Source organism: Ambystoma mexicanum, chromosome 6p (genome assembly GCF_040938575.1).
Source record: "Ambystoma mexicanum isolate Mex_15411 chromosome 6p, UKY_AmexF1_1, whole genome shotgun sequence".
NCBI lineage: Eukaryota > Metazoa > Chordata > Amphibia > Caudata > Ambystomatidae > Ambystoma > Ambystoma mexicanum.
The window spans coordinates 1,526,622,513-1,526,647,104 of NC_090935.1; the positions used below are offsets into that span (position 1 = coordinate 1,526,622,513).

The 24,592-nt window shown below is 42.4% G+C and overlaps 2 protein-coding genes across 2 annotated transcripts in view; one reads left to right on the plus strand and one right to left on the minus strand.

Moving 5' to 3' along the window:
• Positions 1-24,592, minus strand: part of CORO2A (coronin 2A) — a 633,746-nt gene that overhangs the window by 85,626 nt on the left and 523,528 nt on the right. The window contains exon 11 of the mRNA XM_069626393.1: positions 9,909-10,180. Within this exon, the coding sequence (XP_069482494.1) occupies positions 9,909-10,180 (272 nt within the window). The remainder of the gene's footprint in view (positions 1-9,908; positions 10,181-24,592) is intronic.
• The window catches only part of LOC138511101 (uncharacterized), a 33,452-nt gene continuing 19,224 nt past the window's right edge, over positions 10,365-24,592 (plus strand). The window contains exons 1-5 of the mRNA XM_069626586.1: positions 10,365-10,419; positions 15,083-15,201; positions 19,053-19,155; positions 19,758-19,832; positions 20,105-20,185. Coding sequence (XP_069482687.1) covers positions 10,365-10,419; positions 15,083-15,201; positions 19,053-19,155; positions 19,758-19,832; positions 20,105-20,185 — 433 coding nt within the window. The remainder of the gene's footprint in view (positions 10,420-15,082; positions 15,202-19,052; positions 19,156-19,757; positions 19,833-20,104; positions 20,186-24,592) is intronic.

The window sequence follows — 24,592 nt, forward strand, 5'->3', positions numbered from 1 at the left end:
CCAGGACAGTCAATAAAGCAGGTGCTAAGCACCAGAAGTGTCAAAGTCACCTTGGAATAGGTGGCCAGCAAACAGCCTGGGAGGAATCCAAAGTGGTCCCAGTAGCAGCAGACACAGCAGTCCTCGCGGCAAAGTGGTACTTACAACGGTACTTCAACGAGTGCGTGCGCGCTGTTGCGTGAGCGTACTCGTATTATAGGAAAACAACAAATGAGGAAACAACCAATCCTTGCAAGCTGGGGGTGGGCCACCAAAGCTTGGAATAGGCATCCAGCAAACAGCCAGGGAGAAATCCAAAGCGGTCCCAGTAGCAGCAGCCACAGCAGTCCTCGTGGCAAAGCAGTACTTACAACTGTACTTCCACGAGCATAACGTCAGATATACAGTTTATAATCACACACGGCACGTTGCAAACTGATCAGGGAATCCTGGCCTCTTGATGTTTTATTAAGAGGCCAGGATTCAATGATCAGTTTTGCAATGCGCTGCACGTGTTTAGAAACTGACATTGGCACAGCTGCACATTCCAGCCAATAAATCCTCCCCATGCCGCCCTGCACCTGGGAGAGGAGGGGGGCACTTGACTGACTTACCTTATGGTAGCTGCTGCCTGCTCAGCTTGTTCTCACTCGATAACACACACGCTGTCACAAGCACAGAATCACTGCAGCACGTGTCGCTGCCTGGCTTCTCCTTTGTTCTGAAAAATGAAGGCAGAGGCTGCGCAGCAGTGCACTGCACATGCAGGTCATTTGCAGTTTGTTTGTTTCCCAGCCTGGGCACGTTCATTATGCGCAGGCGCGGGGCAGCAGCAGAAGTTGCAGACAGTCAGTCTACTGTGAGCTTGCAAAAGTAAAAGTAGACTGTACTTTAACTTTTGCAAGCTTACACGACAATAGCAGCCAGCTCTGCGGGCTGCAGTCGTATTTTACAGCAGATACACAAATAATCTGGGGGAGATCAAAGCTATTATATCCCACCACTTAAAATTGTGGGGGGGATTTGACCCCCCATCCCCTCCATGTCCTACTCCCATGACGGTAGGACATGAACCGAGTCGAAACTTATGTCTAAAACCATGTGTTACTGTGTAACATTGAACCCTGATGGTTAAAGTACTGAGATGTAGAAGCTCCAGAGAAGGCTACAAGGGAGCGGGAAAAACACCAGAACAGCTGTGGTTGATAGAATGGACGTTACATTAGGGCGGACCCTACTATATCAGGGTGTCAGAAACAAACGAAGGTGGAAGGGTACCAGCAAGGATACCAGAGATACTAGTAGAGAGAGAATCAGAGAGAGCAGTCAAGGTGGAGAGAGTGAAGTCGAGAATCAGACAGAGATCGAAGCCGAGAGAACACCTGAAGGCAGACCAGAGAAGCCCAAGCAAGATACATGGAGGGTGTGGTTCAAGGGAACGCACCAGGATGTCTTACAGGCCGATGGGGTGTTGGCTGTGGAAAAAGCAGAACCGAAGAAGAGAATCAGTATCCCGCATGGAGGCTAAACAACTGAAAGCTGGTGGCCGGTGGGTGAGAGGCAAGCCAAGCAAGCGAAGGAGTGGCAGAACACCCCAGTTGGCCAGAAGTACATTGTTTGTAAGATACAGGGGAAGCATCATACCAGTCCTCTAAGAGTTGGCCCTACAGAAGGACAGTGATTGGGTCGTGATGGCGTGACCTGTACTGGATGGACTGGGCAGTCCAACAACTGTGCCAAAACCGCTAACCTTATCTGTTTGCCCTTCTAATTACACCAATCTGGGCAGTATCCAGAGAGGTGGTGCATGGACATTCTCTGCAGGCAATGAACGTTGAGTCCCTTACCACTTCCTGACAGCCAGCTGAACAGGGACCAAGAAGCAAACCCTGACGAGAGTGGGAAAAAGCAATTGACCATCATTCGGAATCATACCGACCCGGTGAAGTGTCCTGACCCCAGGACAGCTAACGAGAACTAACAAAATTTCCAGGAGGGAGTGGATGAGCTGTTTAAGAAATTCTTAGACATTTCATGAAACTTAAGGCAACAAGGGTGAACAGTGATTTATATGAACTGCGAACACCTACCTCAGTGGTTGAACTCGAAACCCCAACTCCTTAAAATAAAAGGGGGTTATCTTATCGACCCTGAAAAGTACAGTAAAAGGAGCCTAAAAGGTTTGGAGGCCAGAGGATAATATATGCTCTCCTTCTCTATCTAAACATTGAGTAGCAGGGAAAACCTGTGTCAAAGGAGAGATCCACTGCACACAGCCCAGAACTGTCTAGGGCTTGTCCGTCAAGCCAAACCCCAATAATCCTCTGTCGATAGCACTGTTACTCATTGCTGATTGGTCAATACCAGATCCTGCCAAGAGTCACGTCTTTCCAGCTCATAACCTTAATCTTACCTTCATCAGAGGTAAGAAGAGAACCGTTAATGTAATTTTCTTTTGAGTGTAAAACTCCAAGAAAAATAGGAAGGAAACCTTCTGTGACTGTCAACTATAAAGAGAGAAAGCCGTAAAACAATTTATGATAGAGTTTCCCATCTAGTTCCACTGGAGTTTGGTACTAAAGAGTCAGAAGAGACTCCGGGTAACAGCTTTATCGTCCCAGTAGGGTGGACTGTGAATTGAGGATAGAAACTGAGAGATTGTGAGAACCTCCAAAAGGGAGCATCAAAACTTACTGAGAACTTTGAGAGACACCTGTGAACCACATAGGAGAAGGAAGTAATTCTCCTAGCCCAAGAGAACTTTATGCAACTGTTTACATTTGTTAGGTTATGGAGAACCCAGAACTTTTGAGGAACTTTTTGTTTTGAATAACCTGAGAAGTGCTTGGATGCTTCACATCCAGGAGAAGGGAGTCAGTGTCCTGGATTATGAACAGTAGCTAGACTTTATGGTATTTTGTTGTAGTGATAGGGAAACAATAGGAACCATTTTGACCGGAAAGGTGTATTTTTGTTTTGACGCACACAGACTTCCTGATGAGCATCCGAGTTTCTTTAATTTAGGTAGGAAAACCTTCTTAGAGTTAGGGATGGATGGGTTTAGTTTATTATTTAATGAAAGTCTATAGCAACCACTAGTGCACCACTTAATCAGTCTCTTCATTCCTGGACACCGCAAAATCCAAGTGGTCATATTGGCCCCATCTATACAAGGGGCAAAAATAGTCTCCATAGAATGACAGTTTGATTGCCATCCAGTAGTGCAAGGTGCTATTGCCTTTTGCAGAAGCCTTCAGTCTGTTGTACCCCATATTACTTGTTAACCTTGACTACTGAACTCTATTCCAGCATCTGGGCATGTGTACGTCTGAGGTTCAATTGGGAACAATCATTGTTTACCACCAGTGATGTTTTAGAACAGGGACACATTCTTGCACTATTCATTTCAAATCTTGCAAATTAAGACCGGGAGAATGCTAGGAACTTCGCACCTACACCTACACCAGGCAAGGTCCACATTCCTACACTTATAAATCCTGATGATGCTTTCTTACTACATGCAAGGCAAGGTCCACATTCCTACCCTTATAAATCCTGATGATGCTTTCTTACTACATTGTACATATATTGGCCTCCAGGGATCCCTTAAAACCATGAATGATTAATGTAGAAGACTCTCTCCAGGTTACCCTGTCAAAGTCTAAGTTGATTGTTTTTTGGGAAATATATAGGGATACTTTTTCTTCATACTTTAAATGATTGTGCTCTGGAGAGTTCTGATAGTGAGTGAAAAAATGGAAATGTTTGCTCCTGTCACTAACAGGTAGACGATGCCTGCCATGCTTTCCTTAAGCTGATGCCAATTCGGAAGGTTACCTGATGGGCTCTATGCCAGAGAATGTGTTCATTTACATTATCATTTCCTATGCTACAACTGAAGGCCCTGAAGAACAATCCAGTTCATTTGGCATCATCTCTGTTTATAACCTTTTGTTGCTATGCAGTTTACATTGTTTTAAAAGTCCAACTTGCAATGCTGAGAACACTTAACAGGGGCTTGAAAAGTGTCATACATGAGTGGGACACCAAAATGTGGAAGGCTTTTGGTATGGAAACATATAGGTCAATGGTCCTCTGCAGTGTTGGTAACTGATCTATGTTGAGTAGTTTGTCTCTTGCGTTTATCAAAAATGCTAATTAAGGGGAGTCTGTGGAACTTGGTGCTGTTGAGGCAAATCCCAGTCCTTACTGAATGCTCTTACTATAGCTATTATTACTTAAGTGAATGTAGTCCACAACAATGTATTTTAGGAGATTACTTGCCATTGTATAAGGTAGGCTTTTAAAATTCTGATGTATCCATCTTTCCTCATTCATCGTTTAGGACAACTGGAAGAGTGAGTTTCAAGAAAAATCAACCCTGTAGAAAAGCTACACATTTTCAGTAGTCTATGATCAAAGTATTTAATTGAACAATCAAGATAAATGAAAGTGAAATTTGAAGTTAAAATTGGTGAAATATTTCAACCTTTCTGGATTTCTGTTAGCTATATATGCAAATTAAGACAACAGTATGTATGTATTGCCTCTTCTCTGAGGCACACTTTATCCGTTTGCAATAACTGTTGGTTAAAATGTGTCCTTATTATGAAATACTTTGTAGTGTCCGATTCAGGAGCCAGATAGATTTTTCACAAGTATTTATTCAAATGCATGTATCTTACTGTAAAGCCCCACCAACTGCAAACTGCTCCGTCCTTCACAACTCCTCTACTCAACATGCAATCAGTCCTTCTCCATTCCACATTCCACATTCCAAATGCAGGTAAGATATTACACATCTCCCTTTCATCCAACAACAATGTTTTAATGTTCAGATATCCTCCGATCCTCAATTTTAATTGCATGGTGAAACACCTCCATACCTCTCTGGGGTGTTGACCACTTCATCTGACCCTGTCTCAGGGAAAATGGCAGTTCACTCTCACTCAATAGCCCACACTTATTTCTCTCTCCAACACTGCCTTCCTTACATCATATCTGTACTTATTGTAATGCTGTTTCTTTTGAATAAGGGACTTTGCCCTACCCACATCGTGCCAAATCCATTTTGCTCTTCCAATCAGTGGGGACACATTTTACTATTAGTCGTTCTCCTCCTACTCATCTCAAAATGTGACAATCCTGTGGTGGTGTGGGGAGAGAATATATGAGCTGTTATCCTATCGACAACTGATTTCTCCCAATCTTCATTGTTACTCCTAGACCATCTGATGCAGTACTTTATGACTTTATTAAACCTTTCTGTGACACCATTGGCCTGGGGATGATAAATAGATGTGAATTTATGTTCAATACAATTTTCCTGAAGAAACACCTGCATTTCTCCCAACTTAATTGTACTCAATTATCCGTCAGAATTTCTGAAGGACTAAACTACTAAAGATTTCTTCTATGAACCTGATTACTTTTCTTGTCGTTCTATTCTTTGTAGTTCTCATTTCACTCACTTAGACAAAGTGTCCACCCAAACAATGCAGAACAAAAGTATTCCTTGGCTACAGATAGGCCCAACAATATCCATACCAACTCTGTCCCACATCATTTTAGGAACAGCCATTCGCATCATAAGACTGTTCCTCAGCTTAAGACTCTCCTTACTTAAATCACAAGAAATGCAATTTCTTACTGCCATTTCAATCTCCAGGTCATAACCGGCCACCAATATTCTAAACAAACACTCTGTTTCATCTTGATGATGCTTTGGTAAGCCATTTGTATGATTCTTTGCCTAACGCAGCGAGGAGGCAACACTCTGTCACCTCTCATGACATTCCCACCAACTACATGCAACTCATCCCTAACAGGCCATATCCCTCTGCATTCAGTCATTCCACACTTCTTTTGGATATTGAACCATTTTTGACTAATTTACACCTTACACTCCTCAGCAAATCATTGAGTTGTAAACTTGCATTCCATTAATAATTTGAAACCATTGATTGTTCAATGTTTAGTACACAGTCTACTTCTTCACCTACTGGACTTCATTATCCGTTCCTCCTTGAGCCACGATTTGAGACAGTCAGCATGTATATTCCTTTTTCCCGGCACATATTCTACTTTGAAAACATACACTTGGAGACTCATAACCTATCTCTTTATCCAGGATGAAACTTTGTCCAAACCCTTAATCTGCAGGGTTTTGCTTAAATGTTTGTGGTTGGTGCGAAACACAAACTTCAATCCCCATAAAAAGGTTCTGACCTTTTCACTGGACCACATTATCGCCAATTGTTCTTTCTCAATGGTTGAGTGATCTAGCTTTGCCCCTTTGAGGAGTCTAGAAGCAAAAGCAATGAGACATTCCTTGTCATCTCCAACTTACGTTATGACCGCACAAAGGTTTGTGTTAATGGCATCCATCGATAATATGGTTTGTCACCTGGCTATATCATTTTTAAGAGAGAGCATTTAATCCAACTCATCTTTCATTGAAATGAATTCATTGGCACACTCATCATTCCATCCATATTTAAATGTATCTTCCATCATGACTCTCATGTTGACTGATCTGTCTGTGAAATTTTGAATACATTTTGCATAGTATTCAGCCATGCCCAAGAGTGTTACTCATCCTAATTCCTGTGTCCCAGTTAATCTTATATTGATTGAATTTGCATTTATCTTTACTCAAGGTGAGACCTTTGTCTTCTAATGCTTTCATTACTCAGTTACTCCTTCTATTATGGGAAGATCGGTCATGTCCAAATACAAGTATGCTGTCTTGAAAGCATACCACACCCGGCTCATCCTTAAATATCTCATATATTATCCTTCGGAACACAGATGCAGCCAAGACCAACCAAATATCATGCAAATTAACTGGAACAAGCCCTCTGATGTAATGAATGCTGTCAGCTCCTTAGATTTCGGGTGGAGTCTGATCTGATGATGTGCAGAAGTAAGATCTAGAGATGACAATACTTTTGCTTCACCCAGTGTCAAGAGTGTTTCCGCAATGTTGAGAAGAAGATGATGGTCTGGAACTACACCCTTGTCGAGCGACCAGAGTTCTACACAAAGTCTTAATTTACCATTGGGGTTCGCTACTGCAACGTGAGGAGTAGTCCACTTTGTATAATATCTACATATATAATAGAAGTCCTGACTGACTGAACAACATTAAATTATTCATTTAATCGAAAAGCAAAATCGAATCAGGTAGCAATGCTACGTTCTTTTCAGAACGCTGTTACAGCCGCAGTACCAATAGATGTTAGTAACACCTAACTCCATGGGTCTCATTTCAACAAGCTAACGTGAATGAAAGGAAAGTCAGTTCTACCGAGATTCAAACCTGCGATGTGCCGGTTATACACTGAGTTCCACCACAGATGCATCAATCAACTTGCATAGCTATCTGCAGAGAGGACCTTTAGAAGAAAGCGCCTACAAAACCCCCTTCAATATAAACATCTGCATTATTCCATGTTTGTAAATTCACGTGCCATTCTAGCAGTGCAACTGTGGCTTTGTATTTTATGCATGTATCCACTGGCAAGTATGCAGATCTAGTCAACTACACAGGCACTATTTTCATGTTTCCTGGTCAGATTCTTATCTGGCTAGAGAGTTCTTTTTTCTTTTTCAGAACCACAACTTCCAGAATGCATCTGGGTGCAACCAAGGAAACCTGGACCAGACCCACCAGAAGAATGACATTGAGATCTGGCATGGAATGGACTGGAAATGCTTTGGCTCCATAGAAATGAGACAGCCAACACCCGACCTACGAACCCCAGATGGACCGTACGGAATGGTGGGGCAACAGAAAATGGAGTGAGAAGGGACTGCAGGGGAGCAGAGGAGACACAGACATCCTCCCAAAACCAATTGGACACAAACCTCACCAGTACATGAAGAAGGCCACAATTAAAATGAGCAGCCTGGGCACATGGCTGCCATACTGAAAATGGAGATCAGAAAGCGGGTGGGTTTTCAAGCCACCTTGAAGCTTTCCAGAACAAGTCCCAAACCGCAGAGGGATAACGTAGCCAGAGATTGGCCAAGAGGAACATATGACCAGGGAAACTAATGGGAGCCAGGAGGAGTGTTGGAAGGGGTCCGGCTGGTCCATAAAAGCCCAGCCAGCACAGAGGCAATTGGAAGATGGTCGGGTGAGATCAGGTGGAATGGTGTTGGATCAAGAGCCCAGACAGAGGGGGATGGCAGAGTGGGGTGCTGAGGCGACTATGGTAGTGCTCAGAGTGCAGGTAAGGTATTGACGTTAGGAGAGAGTGAAACCAGTTGAGTTTAGTGTGGTGAAGGGTGGAATAAAAGGTTATATTTGACATACTGAAAGTAAATTGCATTACACACAGTAGTAAAAAAATAAATACCCACACAGACGTCAACAATGAACAGATAATGATGAGGAAGCCATTCCATTACTAAATGAAAAGGTAATATTCCTCATATTCCTTATTACACAATTCATTCGGCTGCGTGATGTTAGAAAAGATCAACACTTCCAGAATGATGAGAAAGTTATGCTGACTACAGAAACAGCTTTTAAATATTCATATCTGTTTAATTCTTGGGCATGGGAATTGTAACACTTAACAAAAACAGTGTAATGTGGCTTAGGAGAAATGTCAGTCCTTGAAACCCTATATATGACAAAATACCAACCAAAAGATAATTTAAACAAGTAGGTTTGGATTGGCATAGAGGAAGAACATGTAAGCAACACTAAGCAATTTAAAGATACAGGAGGCAAGAGCTCCATAATGTGCAATGCCCTGACACAGTGGCATGGCAAATTAAACGTTGAAGAAAGATTACATCAGTGACTAGGAGGCATGTGCAGTAGGACAAGGCACCGAAATGCCAATCCCAAGCACCACCAAAGCATATGAATCAGAAGTGGGACGACGTCATGGTACAAACAGGTAAACAGAAGTACAGAACTATGATGTCAAGAGATTTATAGACCCTCAGTTAATCACCGAAAACCTAGGAATGAACATAGTGGAGTAAGGGGAGATATTGTTCCTGCTGTTGCGTTTTACCCTAGTTGTTGAAGTAGGACCCATATTGCAGCCTGACTAATTTCATCACAGAATATTGTAGAAGAGGTGTCTGCACCAGCAAGTATACCGAGAAATGGAGGGGAGCTGCATTGAATTAGAGTGGAGAACATCGCCTACCGATAGGGGGCAATTAGAGGAAAACAGCACATACTCGAAGGGCAAACTCTGTTTCAGTGACATTTCCCACAGGAAATGTTTATTTGGGATTAAGGAAGCAAAGCAAGGTTAACATTAAAAAAACCTGCATTGGTTTTTAGAGTAATTTGTGCCGAAGAAATGATATTTCCTGTAAGAAACGAATTTCTACATCCATCTCATAGAACTCTTTTATAAGAAAAGACCAGATGAAAAGTCGGATAAAATAGCACAGTATGAGCGCTGGCTGTCCTAAATTAGAGAAAATAGATCAGCCAGTCACCTACATTTTCACCCTGGCGTTTTAGTGGGAAAACAGAAAAATGCATTTTCGCAAACAATTCCAGCACAACAGAATGTTTTACCTCTTGCCCGAAGTTAAGGGTTTCAGAAATCTGAGGTGAATAACAATCACTTGGAAGTTGTGGATACACTTTTGTTTACAAGAAGCAGGTTTATGATTTTACTCAAATGACATTTTAAAAGGTCTGCTTTTCGGTTCAATTGGATATTTTAAGTATCACCCTGGCAGGGCGGGCCTGCATGAGTGATACTTAAGGTATCCCATTGAACAGCTGCCAGGGCCTGGTTACCACCAAAGTAAGTGACGGCCACTGGGTGTTACCATGCTGGCGATTACCAGATGACTGGAAACTACAGTTAGATGTATTATGTATTATGGTCATTCTAACTTGCCCTGTTAGTTATAATACATTGTACAACACAAAACATCCATACCTCATTTTCTGTTTTGGGTGGAGGACATTCAAATACATCCAGGCCATTGGGCATTGGGTTGCCTTTCCCATCCTGTGCCTTTTCCTGGGATCTTTTCAATCCTGCTTCCTCTCGAACCTCAGACCTCTGATGGCTCACCTTGATTGGAATCCTTTCGGGCGTATCATGATACATTTTTGGCTGTGAATAATTTCTGACGGGCACTATTTCAGATTTACTGGACAAGGAGTGCAACGATTCTGTGCCTGGTTTCAGTGATATCAAAAGAGGGCCTAAAAGTGCAAGCATACAGATATTTAGCATCTTATGTTGAAAGAACACGTCACAGTCAAACTCAAAAGGAGGCCACTAAAGCATTCACCAGTTACACAACAAAAAAAGAAGCACTGGCAAAGGCAACAGGTCTGGTAATTGTGTTTGTTACATTTGGCTGTTATAGGCGTGAGAAAGACGAGCATGAAAGCGCGACGGAGAATGCGAGAAGGGATGGAATGCTATGAGGAGCGCAACAGTGAGTGAGAGTGACAGGGGGGAGAGAGAGAGAGAGTGGATGCCAGCAAGAGATAGCAGCGGCGTAGACAGGGTAGGGTCTGAGCAGGCAAGGCCCATCCAAAATCTGTAAATGCCCCTCAGCAGCACAGTCTGGGAATGTACAGATGTTAATGTCACCACTTGATAGGCATTCCTTGCTGCGCCTCCGAGAGAAGGTGGGAAAGACGTCGTGATATCCAGCAAGGTGAAAGTGGGAAGGTAAGAGAGAGCGGAGGTGCAGCTGGAAGCATGAGTGAGAGCGCCAGGGTGCAGGCAAAAGGCTGGATGCAAACAAGGGTTTTAGAGAGAGAGTGAGAGAAAGAAAAAGAGAAGCATGAGATGCAAGGGAGGGAGTTCAAGAGTGAGGATGTACAGAGGGTGTGAGGAATTAGAGTGAAACCAAACATTTAAAAGCACTTTTTCATAAACAGTTCATGTAACCATTCATCAAAGCCAACATCCACTTTAACATGAGTAAGGGATTGCTGCTGCAGGTGAATAACGCACAGCCTGATTATTATTAGCTGGCTCCTGAGCTTCCTAAGCTTTAGCCCAGGTTTACTTTTCTTCAGAGAGACATTTTACATTTTGCTCTTTTTATCAGCCGAATTCGCCATCTTCCCAACAAATCCAATACTATTTTGGGCCGGTTTGATTTCTGACAGCATTCTGCGACGCTGTTTATCATGTCACTACTAGCTGGCATCTTGTTATTCAGCAGCGGTCAAAACACCTACACTTAATAAAGGCGCTTCCCGTCCCGTTGAGCAACCACTTCTTCAAATGTGCTTTTCAGCTGAAGCTAATCTCTCCACACTCACCTCACCCCCACCCACACCCCCACTCACTCAGGCCTGAATGAGTGCTGCATGCCAAGGCCTACAACTCTGGCCTCATCAAGCTTACAGCACTTTGTTCTGTGGCACTGCAAGGCTGTCCCCAGACAAGAGAAGTGTGCGATGATATTTAGAAGGTATTTAGTAACAGACACCCTGTTACTCCTAGACGAGGGAAAATCTGTGGCCCCTTACTTTTTTCAGCATGTTGCAGAGATTGGAGGGTTTCATGCTTTCCTAAAACTACGAAGAGTCTTTTTGGAGCGCTCGGCCCAGTCTTCTGCAAAAGCAACCCAATATGTGATGTACGCTGCTTTTTCATGTGCAGATTATTTTAGCCACAAAAAGCAGCACAGATTGAGCAGCATTGTTCTTTACCCATGAACTACCATTTAGCAGAGAGACACATTTCATCATTGTTATCTTGTAGTCTCATCCAGTGCAACAACATGACATGCAGGTCAGCATCAATTTATGTTGCACTATTATTTTAGTGCCAATCATTATGCAGTAGCACAAAAACCACATGCCACACCTGCACAATGTCCCAACATCATGTCTTGCCGAAGTCCAGATGTCATGATACAATTTTAGCAATATCATTCCCTCCTGTGACAAACCAACATTGGTTTATCCCTTGAGCTATTTGTACGCCAATCAACAGCGCAAAGTGTCTGGTGTATGTGCCATAATTTGTAACATGTCCAACCCCCTTGCAATCAGCTACGATAGGCGCAGCGTTTTTATATCACTCAGAAAGATTAATGTTATGCCTTCAGTGCTTTTCTGGTGTGGTTTTGGAACTGACCCAGGCAACAAGAAGTAGTTCTGATTTTTAAGTGTGACATACTATCGATGATTCATTCCTTATATTCATGTTCCATTCATCTTCTTACCTTAGCTAAGCAAATTGTTATTGTGTCACCTCAACCCAAGCAGGCCCGCCACTTGAAGAATCAGTGCACGCTTTGCTCATAAAGCAAGTTTATTGTACAATTATCCGGGGAACAGTTAGATTGTATTGCAGGAACAAATTAACCCAAGTTTCAACAAACCACATCAGATAACATCTTTAATACATTTTTGCAATAGTTAAAACACTGCCAGATACTTTATTGCAATCCACCCCAAACATGATTGGACAAAAACCTCTTCGAAGAAATCCCATGTTTTCCCAATGCCTACGTTTTCATTAGCCAGTTTTATCTCAATGGTTATCTTTAGATCATATTCATAACACACCTCTTCTTAGGATTTGTCCGTAGTAAGTCATGATGTTAGCACATGGTTAAACATTGGTAATTAAACAGTATTAATTACTAGCAAAAAACTGGCCTAAGCCGTTTAAACCCTAACTAATTTGCACATGGTTTGCATGAATATGACCAGCGATATGAGGAAGGCTGGGTGAATGATTTCTCTTTGAGTTAGTGATGCAATCTCATTCCCCATATCATTAATCTGAGTGGAAAATTCTAATCTAAATAGCCTGCAGCTTTATCTCATGAGGCACAGCTGACTATATAATTGCAACTCCTAGTTTCTTATTAGTTTAGCCTTGAGCATTGGCTCACCCGTGCTTGACTGCCAGCTAAAACAAATTAAACCCCTTCTATTACGCTCCCATTCATCCAAAGATTATCTTCTGCCATCTGTGATATTGATGAAACCATACAGCTCATGGCCACTTCCTGCAGCGCTGACCGCACAGGTTGTGGAGTTACTTATTAATCAATCCCCTGGCTTCTAAAACCCCACAGAATCAGTTACTTACCAGTCAAAGTTCGCTTTGCAGTGCAATATAACTCAATACAGGGGGGAAGAGAGAGAGGGAGCATTACATGTGGAGAATTCTAGTTTTTGTGTAATAGTACGATACAGAGCTTTTAATGCTTGACAATGTTACACTGCTCTGCACTTCCAGAGTGTTTTATGCTCTTCATGTTACATGAAACACAGTTTTGAGAAATATTTGAATCATTCAAGCATACTCTTGATAAAATAACTAGAACACTAATAGCAACCCTTTTGGTGGAACTCCATGAAATATATTTCTACAGATCTTTCATTACTACATCTAACTATCCATCCATCCATGCATACATCCATCCATCCATCCACATGTATATACAATATGCCATAGATGGCCGCAAGAATATGCCAACTCTCAGAGACAGTTCAAGGGTTTTTATTCTAATGTCTAAGGGAGTCTAACTAAGCACTGTCACTCTCTCTCTCATTTTACTGTGGACTCCTTTCATCCTAGCCCAAACTTCCCTAATCCTCAAGATGGTCACTAGAGATCGGTAACCCTTACTATCTAAAATATTACTGGCTAATTGTGAAGCGCAACAGTCTTATCCACCTCACTTCCTCCGGGTTCTTCTATGTGGATCGTAGCCTTGGGTCCCACAAGAATGAGGACGGTCTTTAAAACAGGACATGGTGCCTTCCAACCACCCAGCTCTCACTCCCTCTTGCCCCTATCATGATTTCATATACCTGACCCTAATGTTCATTACTGACTCTTCCTTTCCCTTCTTTCTACTTTCCTCCGTATCCCCCCACTCTCTAGTTGCCCCTCTCTCTCGTCTGTCCCTCCAATGTTATTCCCTCTCACATCTACTCCTTCCTTGTACCCTCCACTTTACTCTCCACTACTCTCTCCTCTCTACTGCTCTCCAATCCCCTCCACTCTCTACTACACTCCACTCCCTTCTACACTACACTACTCTCCACTTCCCTCTACTCTTCACTGCATACTACAGTCCACCCCGCCTACTCCTGCACTCACCCTCGTTTCAATCTCCCAATCACCTTTCTCGCTGCCTTTCTCTTACTGTCATGAATGACAGTACCTGGAAGCTCTGGAGCCAGTGGAGCAGCTGCCATTAATTCATCTGCCACGTTTCTCAGAGTGCAGTCTAGTCTTTCCGCTCCACGGCCTTTATCCTTGCCTTGGCCCCACTGCCAGTGCATTGCAACTCTAGCTTTCTCTTGCAATATGCTCCTGCAAAGTTTTTCTCTGCGTCCTTCGCCGTTCTTCCGGTTGCCAGTTATCACTCATAGCTCCTCTGTCCCTATTCCTCCTGTTGTCGGCGACTCACTGGTATTCCTCCATTTCATTCTAACTTTCCTTTGGTTTCTTGTTGGTCTTCTCCCGGTGGTCCTCCGTCGCATATTCCTGCTTTCCTACTAGGCATTACGTCATCTGCCTTTTTCTCCCTCTTACCGCTGTCCCTCGCGAGGGTCCTCGGCTCTGCAGGCTCTGTGCCTTCCTCTCCACACCAGGGCATTGCTGGGCACTTGCATTACTTTTCTTTCATGTTCCGCCTTTCTCTCCCTCCAGCCACTTTCCCTTGTGAGTCTCCTCAGCTCAGCTGGCTCTGTGCCTGCTTCCCCATTCTAGAAAATTGCTGGGCACTCGCTTTCTTTTTCTTCTGTACTTTGTCTGCCTTTCCCTTTTCTTCTTAGGATTCTGTCTATACTGTTTTCCTTCATTGGATTAGTTCATTCCCTTCTTTATATTCAGACTTCCTGGCTTCCGCTCTCTTTAGGATTGGTGGTCCTGTTCCCACACTGACCACCTTCTTTCTTAGTGGCTACCTGGAATTTTCCATGGAATCTGTACGACACAAGGAATCTTCTTCACTCTATGCAATTGGAATTCTACCAACACTTCTATCTGACCATTCCAGCGTGCTACAACATCTCTAAGGGTTTTTTCTGCCTTCAGGCTTTTTCCCCAGACCTGGGCTGCGCAGGGGAGACTCCATTCTTTCTTGTTTGTTTCCTAATCAAAAACAGTGGCGAATTCCCAGAACAGACCCTATCTCTTCAAAAAGAAGAAGGGAAGCTTCAAGGAAACTACCACCGAATTCTCAGACTCCGAAGCCTCTGCCAGTGGGAGTGACTCAGATCAACAGGTGAGATCTGACACTTACTCCCCTACCGTACCACCTAGCCTCGCTCACCCAGCTTACTCACCATACACTCAATCTCACACCCAAGGCAAAGGGCTGCTCTCTTCTAGGCAGCTCTCATTCCTAGTGGGCCCCTGTTCACCCATGGGCACCCGACAATACACCCTACAGCGACAATCAGGTAAGGTGGTACGGGCGAGGAGCACAGCCATTACTGTGCTCTAGTAAAACCCTGTCACTTTTATTGTCCATTACTGTGGGGGGCGCTCTAGATAGCCAGTGTGTTAAACTCTGTCATCATCCATAGTTAGCCATTGTCGCACTGAGATGATTCATAGGGTAGGCAGTGTATTGCCCCTGTGTGCATTTTGGGTGTGGGCGGTATGCTGAACTCAGAAGATGAATTCTGGGGGTAAGCAAAGTGTTGCACTTGGGAAGATTAGCCATGCGTCACATTTAAAAAGAATTGTGAAGATTGGCCATGTGTCACATTTAGAAAGAATTGTGAAGATTAGCCATGTGTCACATCTAGAAGGAATTGTGAAGATGAAGCCATGCGTCACATTTAGAATCGTGAAGATTAGCCATGCGTCACATTTAGAAGAATTGCGAAGATTAGCCATGCGTCACATTTAGAAAGAATTGTGAATGTTAGCCATGCGTTACATTTAGAAGAATTGTGAAGATTAGCCATGCGTCACATTTAGAAGAATTGTGAAGATTAGCTATGCGTCACATTTGGAAGAATTGTGAAGATTAGCCATGCATCACATTTAGATAGAATTGTGAATATTAGCTAAGAAGCACACTTTGTGTCTAGTAATCCTTGATGCACATAGAGAGGCTTGTGGGAGCAGCTAATATATTTCACTTAGAGGAATTTGTGGAAGTGGTTAGTGTGTTGAGCTTGGAGGGCTTGTGGACGTGGCCAGTGTATTGCACTTGGATGAATTGGAGGGTACCATTGTGTTACAGCTGGTTGAGCTCTGAGAGCATACTTGGAAGAACTTTGAGAGTAGGCAATGTACTAACCACCATGTTCCTGCTCCCTTCTAACATACCTCCCAAGTCCTATATACACCCTATGGGCTAGCCAAACCGCACACAAACACACACCCAACATAACTAACACTCTCATACAACAAACAACCCAGACAAGGGACCAACCCCTACGAATACAACAAGCCAATGTGCACGATCAAAACCACCAAACAAACTACACATGAAACACACAAAACACATACCCAACATTACAAACACTTGCATACAAATACAACAAGCCAGTGCCCATGATCTAACTACCAGCCAAACTAAACAAGAAAAGCACAACCAACATAACAAACATTTGCATTCAACAAACAACCCAGGCACACAATAACAGGGAAAGAGAGCCTTTAGTAATCTTGTGAAAATTCTGCTGGGTTACCGTAACTTTGGTAGCATGTACTTTAGGCTTAAGGTCCAGGGTGGACATTGAAAACTTAAAGTAATGACCGGACCATGGGCAATGTGATGCCGTAAGATTGTAAAGAGATATCTCATGGGTACATACCCAGCCTAGATTATGACCCTCTTTATGCATTGGAATAATGATATCTTGATTGAGGCAAAAGTTGTTAAGAGCATGGTTCAGTGAGACAGCAGCAGGTTCTGAACTGTCACTGAACTAATAGTTGGAATCACCCGAAAGCATGAAATTAGAAGAGGGTTTAAGTAACAATAAAAGACTAGACATGAGCTGAGACTCAAAAAGTCGCAGGTGGGAGGTCTATACAGAATAAAAAAGCTAAATGTGACATATGGATTCACAAGGTGTTCGACAAACAGGTTCCTCAATGGATACCTCAACTATATTCAAGTATTATGGAAGATTATAGCCACCCCACCCCCGCTGCCTGTCAGTCTATCATTAGTAATAGCAGCATAATCATTTGGTATAGCTAAGTCTGGACCAGCAGTACTGGTGAGCCACGTCTTTGTGATAGCCATGATATCGATGTTGTTATCAATAATGTAATCAGTGATTTCAACTGCGTGTTAGGCCAATGACCACGTATTAAGGAGAGCACAGGTCAGCCCATCATTTTTTGGGATGGCTACAGGTGCTTTACACGAAGCCTTAGAAAAAATAAGTCAGTGTCAGTTAGCTTCTTAATAACACTGCTACACGCAGGTGCATGTGTTGGAAAATCTACATCATTGTTATTGTCAGAGACACATGTGACATCAGCAATACATGGGACGGGTGAGACGTGGGCGATGATTGATATAAGATAATAGCAGAGATATGTGGTGTCAAGTAGAGGCATGATTAGTTACAGTTTGGTTCAACGAGGTAGATGAAGTTTCAACAATAGTTATAGGGATATCTGTCAGGGCTTTATTACCTGCAATTATCATATGGATGCCAGAGCCATTAAGTCAAGAGTAAGTACTGGAGAAAGTTAAATCAGCATCAGCCTTTTGGATTTTAGATGGCTCTGACAGCATGTCAGTAAAGGGAGATGATACCTTTAATCATCATATAAGCTTGACAGGTTTCCATGCCCCTTTAATCCAGATGTCCCGCCCTAGGAGAAGTCCCGCTCCGGAATTGACATCATGCGGGTGACCCGGAAGGCCCACCCTAGTGGAAAGCCCATCCCGGAAGGGATGTAGTGGTGTTTAACTGGCAACATTAGGCACTAATGTGGGTGTTCCCCCGGATGTGACATCATAGGTGCTAGCAGGGAGAATATTTATCTAGAAACACTGGTCAAAACTACCAGCCACAGAGGCAGGGTCGGCCTGGGGCATAAAATTGTCTCGGGCACCAGCGGAAAAAAACAAAGTGGCCCACATTTGGAAATGGGAATTCATTTCTTTTGTGACTCTATTTGAATAGTACCAAAAGAGAAGGTTTTTGATAAAATGTGATGTAAATTGTACATTTTAAAGCATATTTATCCAGCAAAACTGTTCAAAAACTATAAGCCGCATAGTGAAGTAACTCATCAAACTGTCCCACATTAACCCAAATGGCCCACTTTGACCCGCAAAACTGACCCACAGAAGCATTTTGCATTTTTGGTCCTGCCATGGGCCTATTGCCCTATAGGCCTGACGAAGCCTGCACAGAGCGAATTAACTCAAAATAACTACCACCGTGGGCCCCAGCTGCAAATAGCTATTCAGGCCTTTTGTGACACTGTTTGAGTAGTACCCCAGGGGGATTTTTTATTAATAAAGTGTGAGGCAACATCTGTATTTTAAAGAATGTTTATATAGCAACCACGAATTAGCAGGGTGTGTTCTTGGAGATGTACTGTGCATTTGTTCATTATGATTTATGATGTCTTTTTTGTTCTTTATTATTTAAATTATTCTAGCAGAGGCATATGCTGCATGGGAAGCACTCTTGGGTGACATGTGTATACATTCTGAAACACTTATCGTGATCTTTGCCAAAAATAGAATTAATAATTTCGAGATTTATGGTGTGTATTATAAGATTAGCCCAACTGTTTAAGAGGTTATGAATGTATATTTTTCTGGGGTTGTTCTTGTTAATTAGTTAAGTATTTTTAAGTAGCTAATGAATTTTTATTTAGTTAATAACCTTTAATATTTTTTCTTATTTGGTATTAATATTTATTAATTTAATATGTGTTATTAATATTTATTAATTTAATATTTGTAATTAATAATTATTAATCAGATATTTGTTATTAATATTGTTTTAATCGGCTATATGTTATGCGTTTTTATTAAATATTGATAATTAGAATTCGATTTTAATTTTTTCATTATTTTAAACACATTGCATTTTTTCATTTTACAATAATGTATGCTCTTTCTTTCTTTATTTTTTACAGATGACTGATGACCATTCTTATGCCAAGACCGATGACGCTGATACTCAACATCTTGATGCTGTGCATTCTGAGACTGGGAGAGAGGCATCGGTCATTGTAGCAGGTAATGACGGTTGTCACTGTAGATATTTTAGTTAAAGGTCAACACTGAAAAACCTGATTTTTTTTTGCTACAGGTTGTTTTCCAAGACTTGGGCCTCATTACAACTATTGCAGAATGCGTTTAACGGCGCTGGTAATGGTGCCGGCACTGTTAAACGCATTCCGCCATATTACGAGGTTCCCTCGCAGGACCCGCTCTGGACGTCTGGTTTTAGCAGACGTCCAGAGCGGGTCCCGCGAGGGGACCAGGGAGCTAACAACGGGCCGGTCGGAATCAGCCCGTTGTTAGCTCCCGCACCCATTCCCATTGAGCCCCATGGGGGCTCAAATGGGAATGTGGAAGGTCCGGGGCCGGGTTCCCTGAAGGAGGATTTACCGGGCCCTCTAAACTCGGAATGGCCCGGTAATTCCCCATTCAGGGAACCCGGACCTGGACACAGTTTTAGAGGCAGCCATGCCCTTATTAAGGGCATGGCTGCCTCCAAAGTCGTAATGAGGCCCTTGCTCTTTTGTGTAAAATATGATTATGCATTTGAAGCAGATGAAGACAGTGTGGATACTTTGTTTAGGCATGTTGGTAAATGTTTCTTTTTTGAATTTCAGATTCATACTCACCAGAATCAACGCCAACGGCTACACCATTGTTAAAGCGGAAACAACATGTGGGGGATACACATTGTACGTTTGTATGACTACTAACGAACAAATCCTTTTTCCACAGCAACGTCCATTAATATTTCAATGTGTTTTTTGTAACGCCCTAGGCAGACCCTCTAATTTCATTATAGAGTATTGCTTGGGCACTTTTTTTTTCTCAGCTACACCCTTTAAAATTTCAATGTGGTTTTGCAACCCCCTAGCTATATCATATAATTTCATTGTAAAGTACTGGTTGGACTATTTCTTCTGTAATACCACGTTAAAACAGTTTTTTTTTTGTTTAATTTTAGGGTCTTGTATTGCGTCGAATGCAGAAGTCCTAGCACAAACAACCTCTGTGAACCTACCCTCGGACATCCCAATGCCTGCAGGTAAGGTGCATACACAAGCCATGTACAACGCAAACAGCGCTGTTTATGTGGTAGCCGATGGTTTACATAATATGTTAATTTAAAAAAAAAAGATTATCTGTTAATAAGGGGAGGGGGCCTCAAGGGTTTGAAAAACGTTCATCAACAATGTGTTAATGCTCCCAACACACCAGCATGTTGAATCTTGCATACCTGCGCATGCCACGCCTGTTCTAGACCCTGTGAATGTTAGACCTACCCAGGAGGCACAGCTCAGGGGTGCAATTATACAGGACCCCAGGCTTCCGATAGGGAGCTCTGAAACCCTTTTAGTCGGAGCCTTGGGTAGCCACTGGCCATGGTGCCTCGAGTTCTGGAGAGATCACCCCACCCCATGTGTTCTCACCAACGATCCCCAACCTTGAGCTGAATGTTACTAATTCTGAAGATATAGAAGGCCTGAGGGTTCACCCTGAGCACCAGTGCCACCCTAGATTCTGAGCCTGTTACAATAATTACTGATTCACCCATAAAAGAGACGGTCAGTTATTCCAGACACTCCCCCTTAAAAATAGAGCCTCAAGATTTTGTATATGCCTCTGTTATCTGTGGATCAGGCTGTGTCCCAAAACCCCTTGATCTTTCCTACAGAGGTCCCAATGGTGTAAACAAACAGCATTGTATAATGGTCATTTATTGTACAGACCATAATATACATACCTTAAAATACCCAAGGTCTAAAAATGTTAATACACAGAACGTCTGTGTATATTCTCGAGACTCTAAAAGGAGTAGTGTTGTTAAGCAATTATTTCGGTTACCAAGTTTAAGAAAACAGAGAAAGGAAAAACATTTATTAGGGCCACGTAACATTAGATTATGACACCGGGCTTGTAGATTGAGACACAACCTTGTCAAAAAATCTTTAGCAGCTATACGTATGCATGTTTCTAAGGCCAGACATGTCCTTTTCACTAAGGACACTAAAAACAGGGAGAACTCCCATCTAAAAAAATAATGAAAAATAAAAGACGCCTATCTCTTAAAAAAGATGCACTAAAAAAAAAGAAACAGTTGTTAAAAAAACTTATACATAACAGGCCTGATTTTGCAGACCCCCCAACGTCTTTAAAATCGGGGGCCGACACCGGGTTGTGTTCTGACGATGTAGTCTTAAGCGCAGAGCCTAAAACACAGCTGTTAGTGTTGAAGGATACAATAACACCATCAAACCCTGTAAAAAATTGGGTTTACCTGCAAAAAGATTTACCGGCTTGGCGTTTAAAATGGTTTCAAACCCATAGGCAGAGGAAAATGTTTTTGAAACATTTCAGAAAAGCAAAAATAATCATCATGCAGCGCTGTAAGATTTAGAGTCACAAAACCAAAGCACAATCCCATCGTCCGAAATTGACAGTTTTTTTTACAGAGTATGGGAACAAACCAGAGAGATCTACCAAAGTTTAGAAGTGTTGAATACTATGAAGTGTTCTACTTTGTAAATTTAGATCAATTAAGATCTACCGGACAAGGGTTATTAATGATAACCGATGCAGTTGAAATGCTTGTTTCCCAGATCCTTGAAACGGTCGGCCCTACTGATTTCATCCAGATCCGTTTAGAAAGTACGGTTTTAAACATCCTCTTTTCACCAGGCGTTTGTTTCGGCAGACCTTTTTGGAGTTTCTAGAAAACATAGGCAAACTGTTACAAAGTAAGGAGGAACTAGCCATAACAGAACCTTTGAGACTAGTGTCTGTGGTTGTGCGTTTTAGATAGGGAGGCATGTACAGACCCCTGAAGAAAATACTTTACAGCATGGCTGTGGCCAAGAAGAAACGTTAGCTCTTGGATTTTAACTATGGGTCCTTGAACATATGTATGGCGGCAAACATTATAGGTCTGCTGGAGGGTAGAACGTTTACTGACGGCTACATACAGGCAAAGGTTTTGGAGGTTCACAAAGTTCTGGGTATGCCACCTGATATAATGGTTGGCTTTAATGAATTGCATTTATTTGAAGACCACTTCAGAGTACCGATCACAATTCTGTATAATGAGGACAGGCTTTGGAAATACTTCCCGGCCAGTGACACCGTTAATAAGAATACCATATATATTCTACACCAGGAGCAGCACTATTATGGGATCTTAAATCTTCAGGGCTTCCTAGGGGCTCGAAATGTATGCCCTCATTGTTGTCACATATACAGCAATAAGGTGGCTCACAGGTGCCACGTCCACTATAACATGTGTCAGAGAGACGGGTGCGTGGTGATCAGTGAATCAGGCTTTAAATGTCCCTAGTGTAAAACATTTGCCAGGTCGAAAGAATGTCTTCAAAAACAGTTTGAGAAAGCATCTCAAGGTATAGCAGAATGTCATCTTAAAACAGACTTCAGGTCCTGCGGCCGTTTTTATAAAGGTCAACCATAATTGTAAGGGTAGAATCTGTCCCTGTTGTGATGTGGAAGTTGTCTCATTGGATGAACACCAGTGTTATATGACACTCCCAAAAGATGTAGCCAAGACCAAGAAATACATAGTCTTTGACATGGAGTGCATGCAAGAGACAGGTATACACATCCCCAAAAGAGCAGTGTAGTTAATGTTGTAATGTTTAAAATTAAAAGGATTGCTGGTGTAATCCACTGAAAAAACGGTGTTATCCACATAACCAATAATGATTATTTTAGGAAGTTGTCCCAAGAATAAGTTATCCTGACTGGGGACACGACTGCCCGCTGGTACACTGAAGATTTCCAAAGCAAGTCCTCTCCACAAGGTATTTCAAGTTAGATACTTGTAGAGCGTCAGCATGAGCGAGTCTGACCGTAGGTGACACATTGACCTACCCTTTTAATAAATAAACTCGCTGATACTATTACCAACTTGTAGGCTTCTGCATCATCACTGTTAAGGCAGAAGGCATCTTTATTTCGAGAGAGTTTAATTTTCAAATCAACACCATTCACCATAAGTTTCTCCTGGAAAAATAGATCTGTGTGTAGACGCCCTAGTAAATCAAAGATTCTTCTACCTGTCGCATACAATGCTACCTTTATAAAGCCTGTGTTGGTGCCATCTAGAGCATAATCATCCATGTGTCCTGCCGTGTCCTTATACAAAAGCCCCACAGTGAGCTGTGTGTCCAAAGCGTTATTGCTGTAGTTCAGAATGCTTTCTATGTACGCTCTATAGGTGTATATGTTGTCACTCTGCGTAATCAGACGATCGCTAGAGTAATGTTCACCTGGTTGAAAAGGGTGGCCACGGGATAGGCAATCATGTCGACCTTAGCGGGTGCTGTGATAGCTGTCCCATCCTCTTTTATTTTACAGGATAGGTAGAGTAAGGTGTCATTCAAATCCAGGAACGTCTCCGTTGAGCCGATATGTAAAACTCTATGGGCGCTAAAGGAGATAGTGCCGCTAGGGGTGCAACTTCCATAAAAAACTGTTTACGATGCTCGTCTGTGTTGGGGGTACGTCAAACAGGCCTAGTTCCGAATTCACACATTCCCCTGAGGCACAATGGATAAAGTCCATCTTTTAGAAAACATTGATATTGGGTCTGTTTTTATTTTGCTTGCCCTGTCTGTTCTTTGTCATCAGTTTTCTCTTCTGAGCAGCTCTAGTTATTGATCTTCATTTTTTAAGCGCTTCGGAAGGCCCCCGTCTGTTCGAAGCTCTCCTTTTTCTTTTTACCCACGTAAACCGGGCAAGAACCCTCTTGTGTTGGTTGGTTGAAATGATTTGTGATGGACGCTGTTGCAGTAGACACCACATCATTAGCAATATTTGTAGCAGCGGATTTCATATGCGGCTTGGCTAATTCAAACCCTTTGCACAGGAAGGGCATGGCTCCCTGAAAAAGACTTCTGAAAATAGTTCCTAGACCCTCAACATACATAACCGGTGGCCCTTGAAAAGAAGGCTGATCTCCATTACCGGCCTGTTGGCGGTAATAATTCCTGTAACTGTGCGGCTCTCCATAATTCTTCATGATGACCATGTTCTAGCTGTCTTTCTCTCGTCTAGGGCGCATATGTCATTTCTACGACCTTCCCATATTTAAATGAGACCAGTTTACCCCGATAGTCCCTTATCTGTATATTGATGGTGTCAAAATAACACTTAGAAACAGGTATATACTCGGGCTTAATGTATTGTATATTAACAATACCGTTATTTTCACCCTTGACTTGGCCGGTTCTCATCAGGGGGGCATATGAGTCACCAACTCTGTGGTGTTCTACTATATCACTGAAGAACATGAGACTGTAAAAACCACCATCAATATCAGCACATGTTCTGTCTAGAGTTTTATTATTTTTTACATGTTTAACGCTCCCCAACACCATAGCAAGTTTCCCGCTACCTATAACCTCCACTGTAAAATTGGCCGATCTTACAAATACTTTCCACT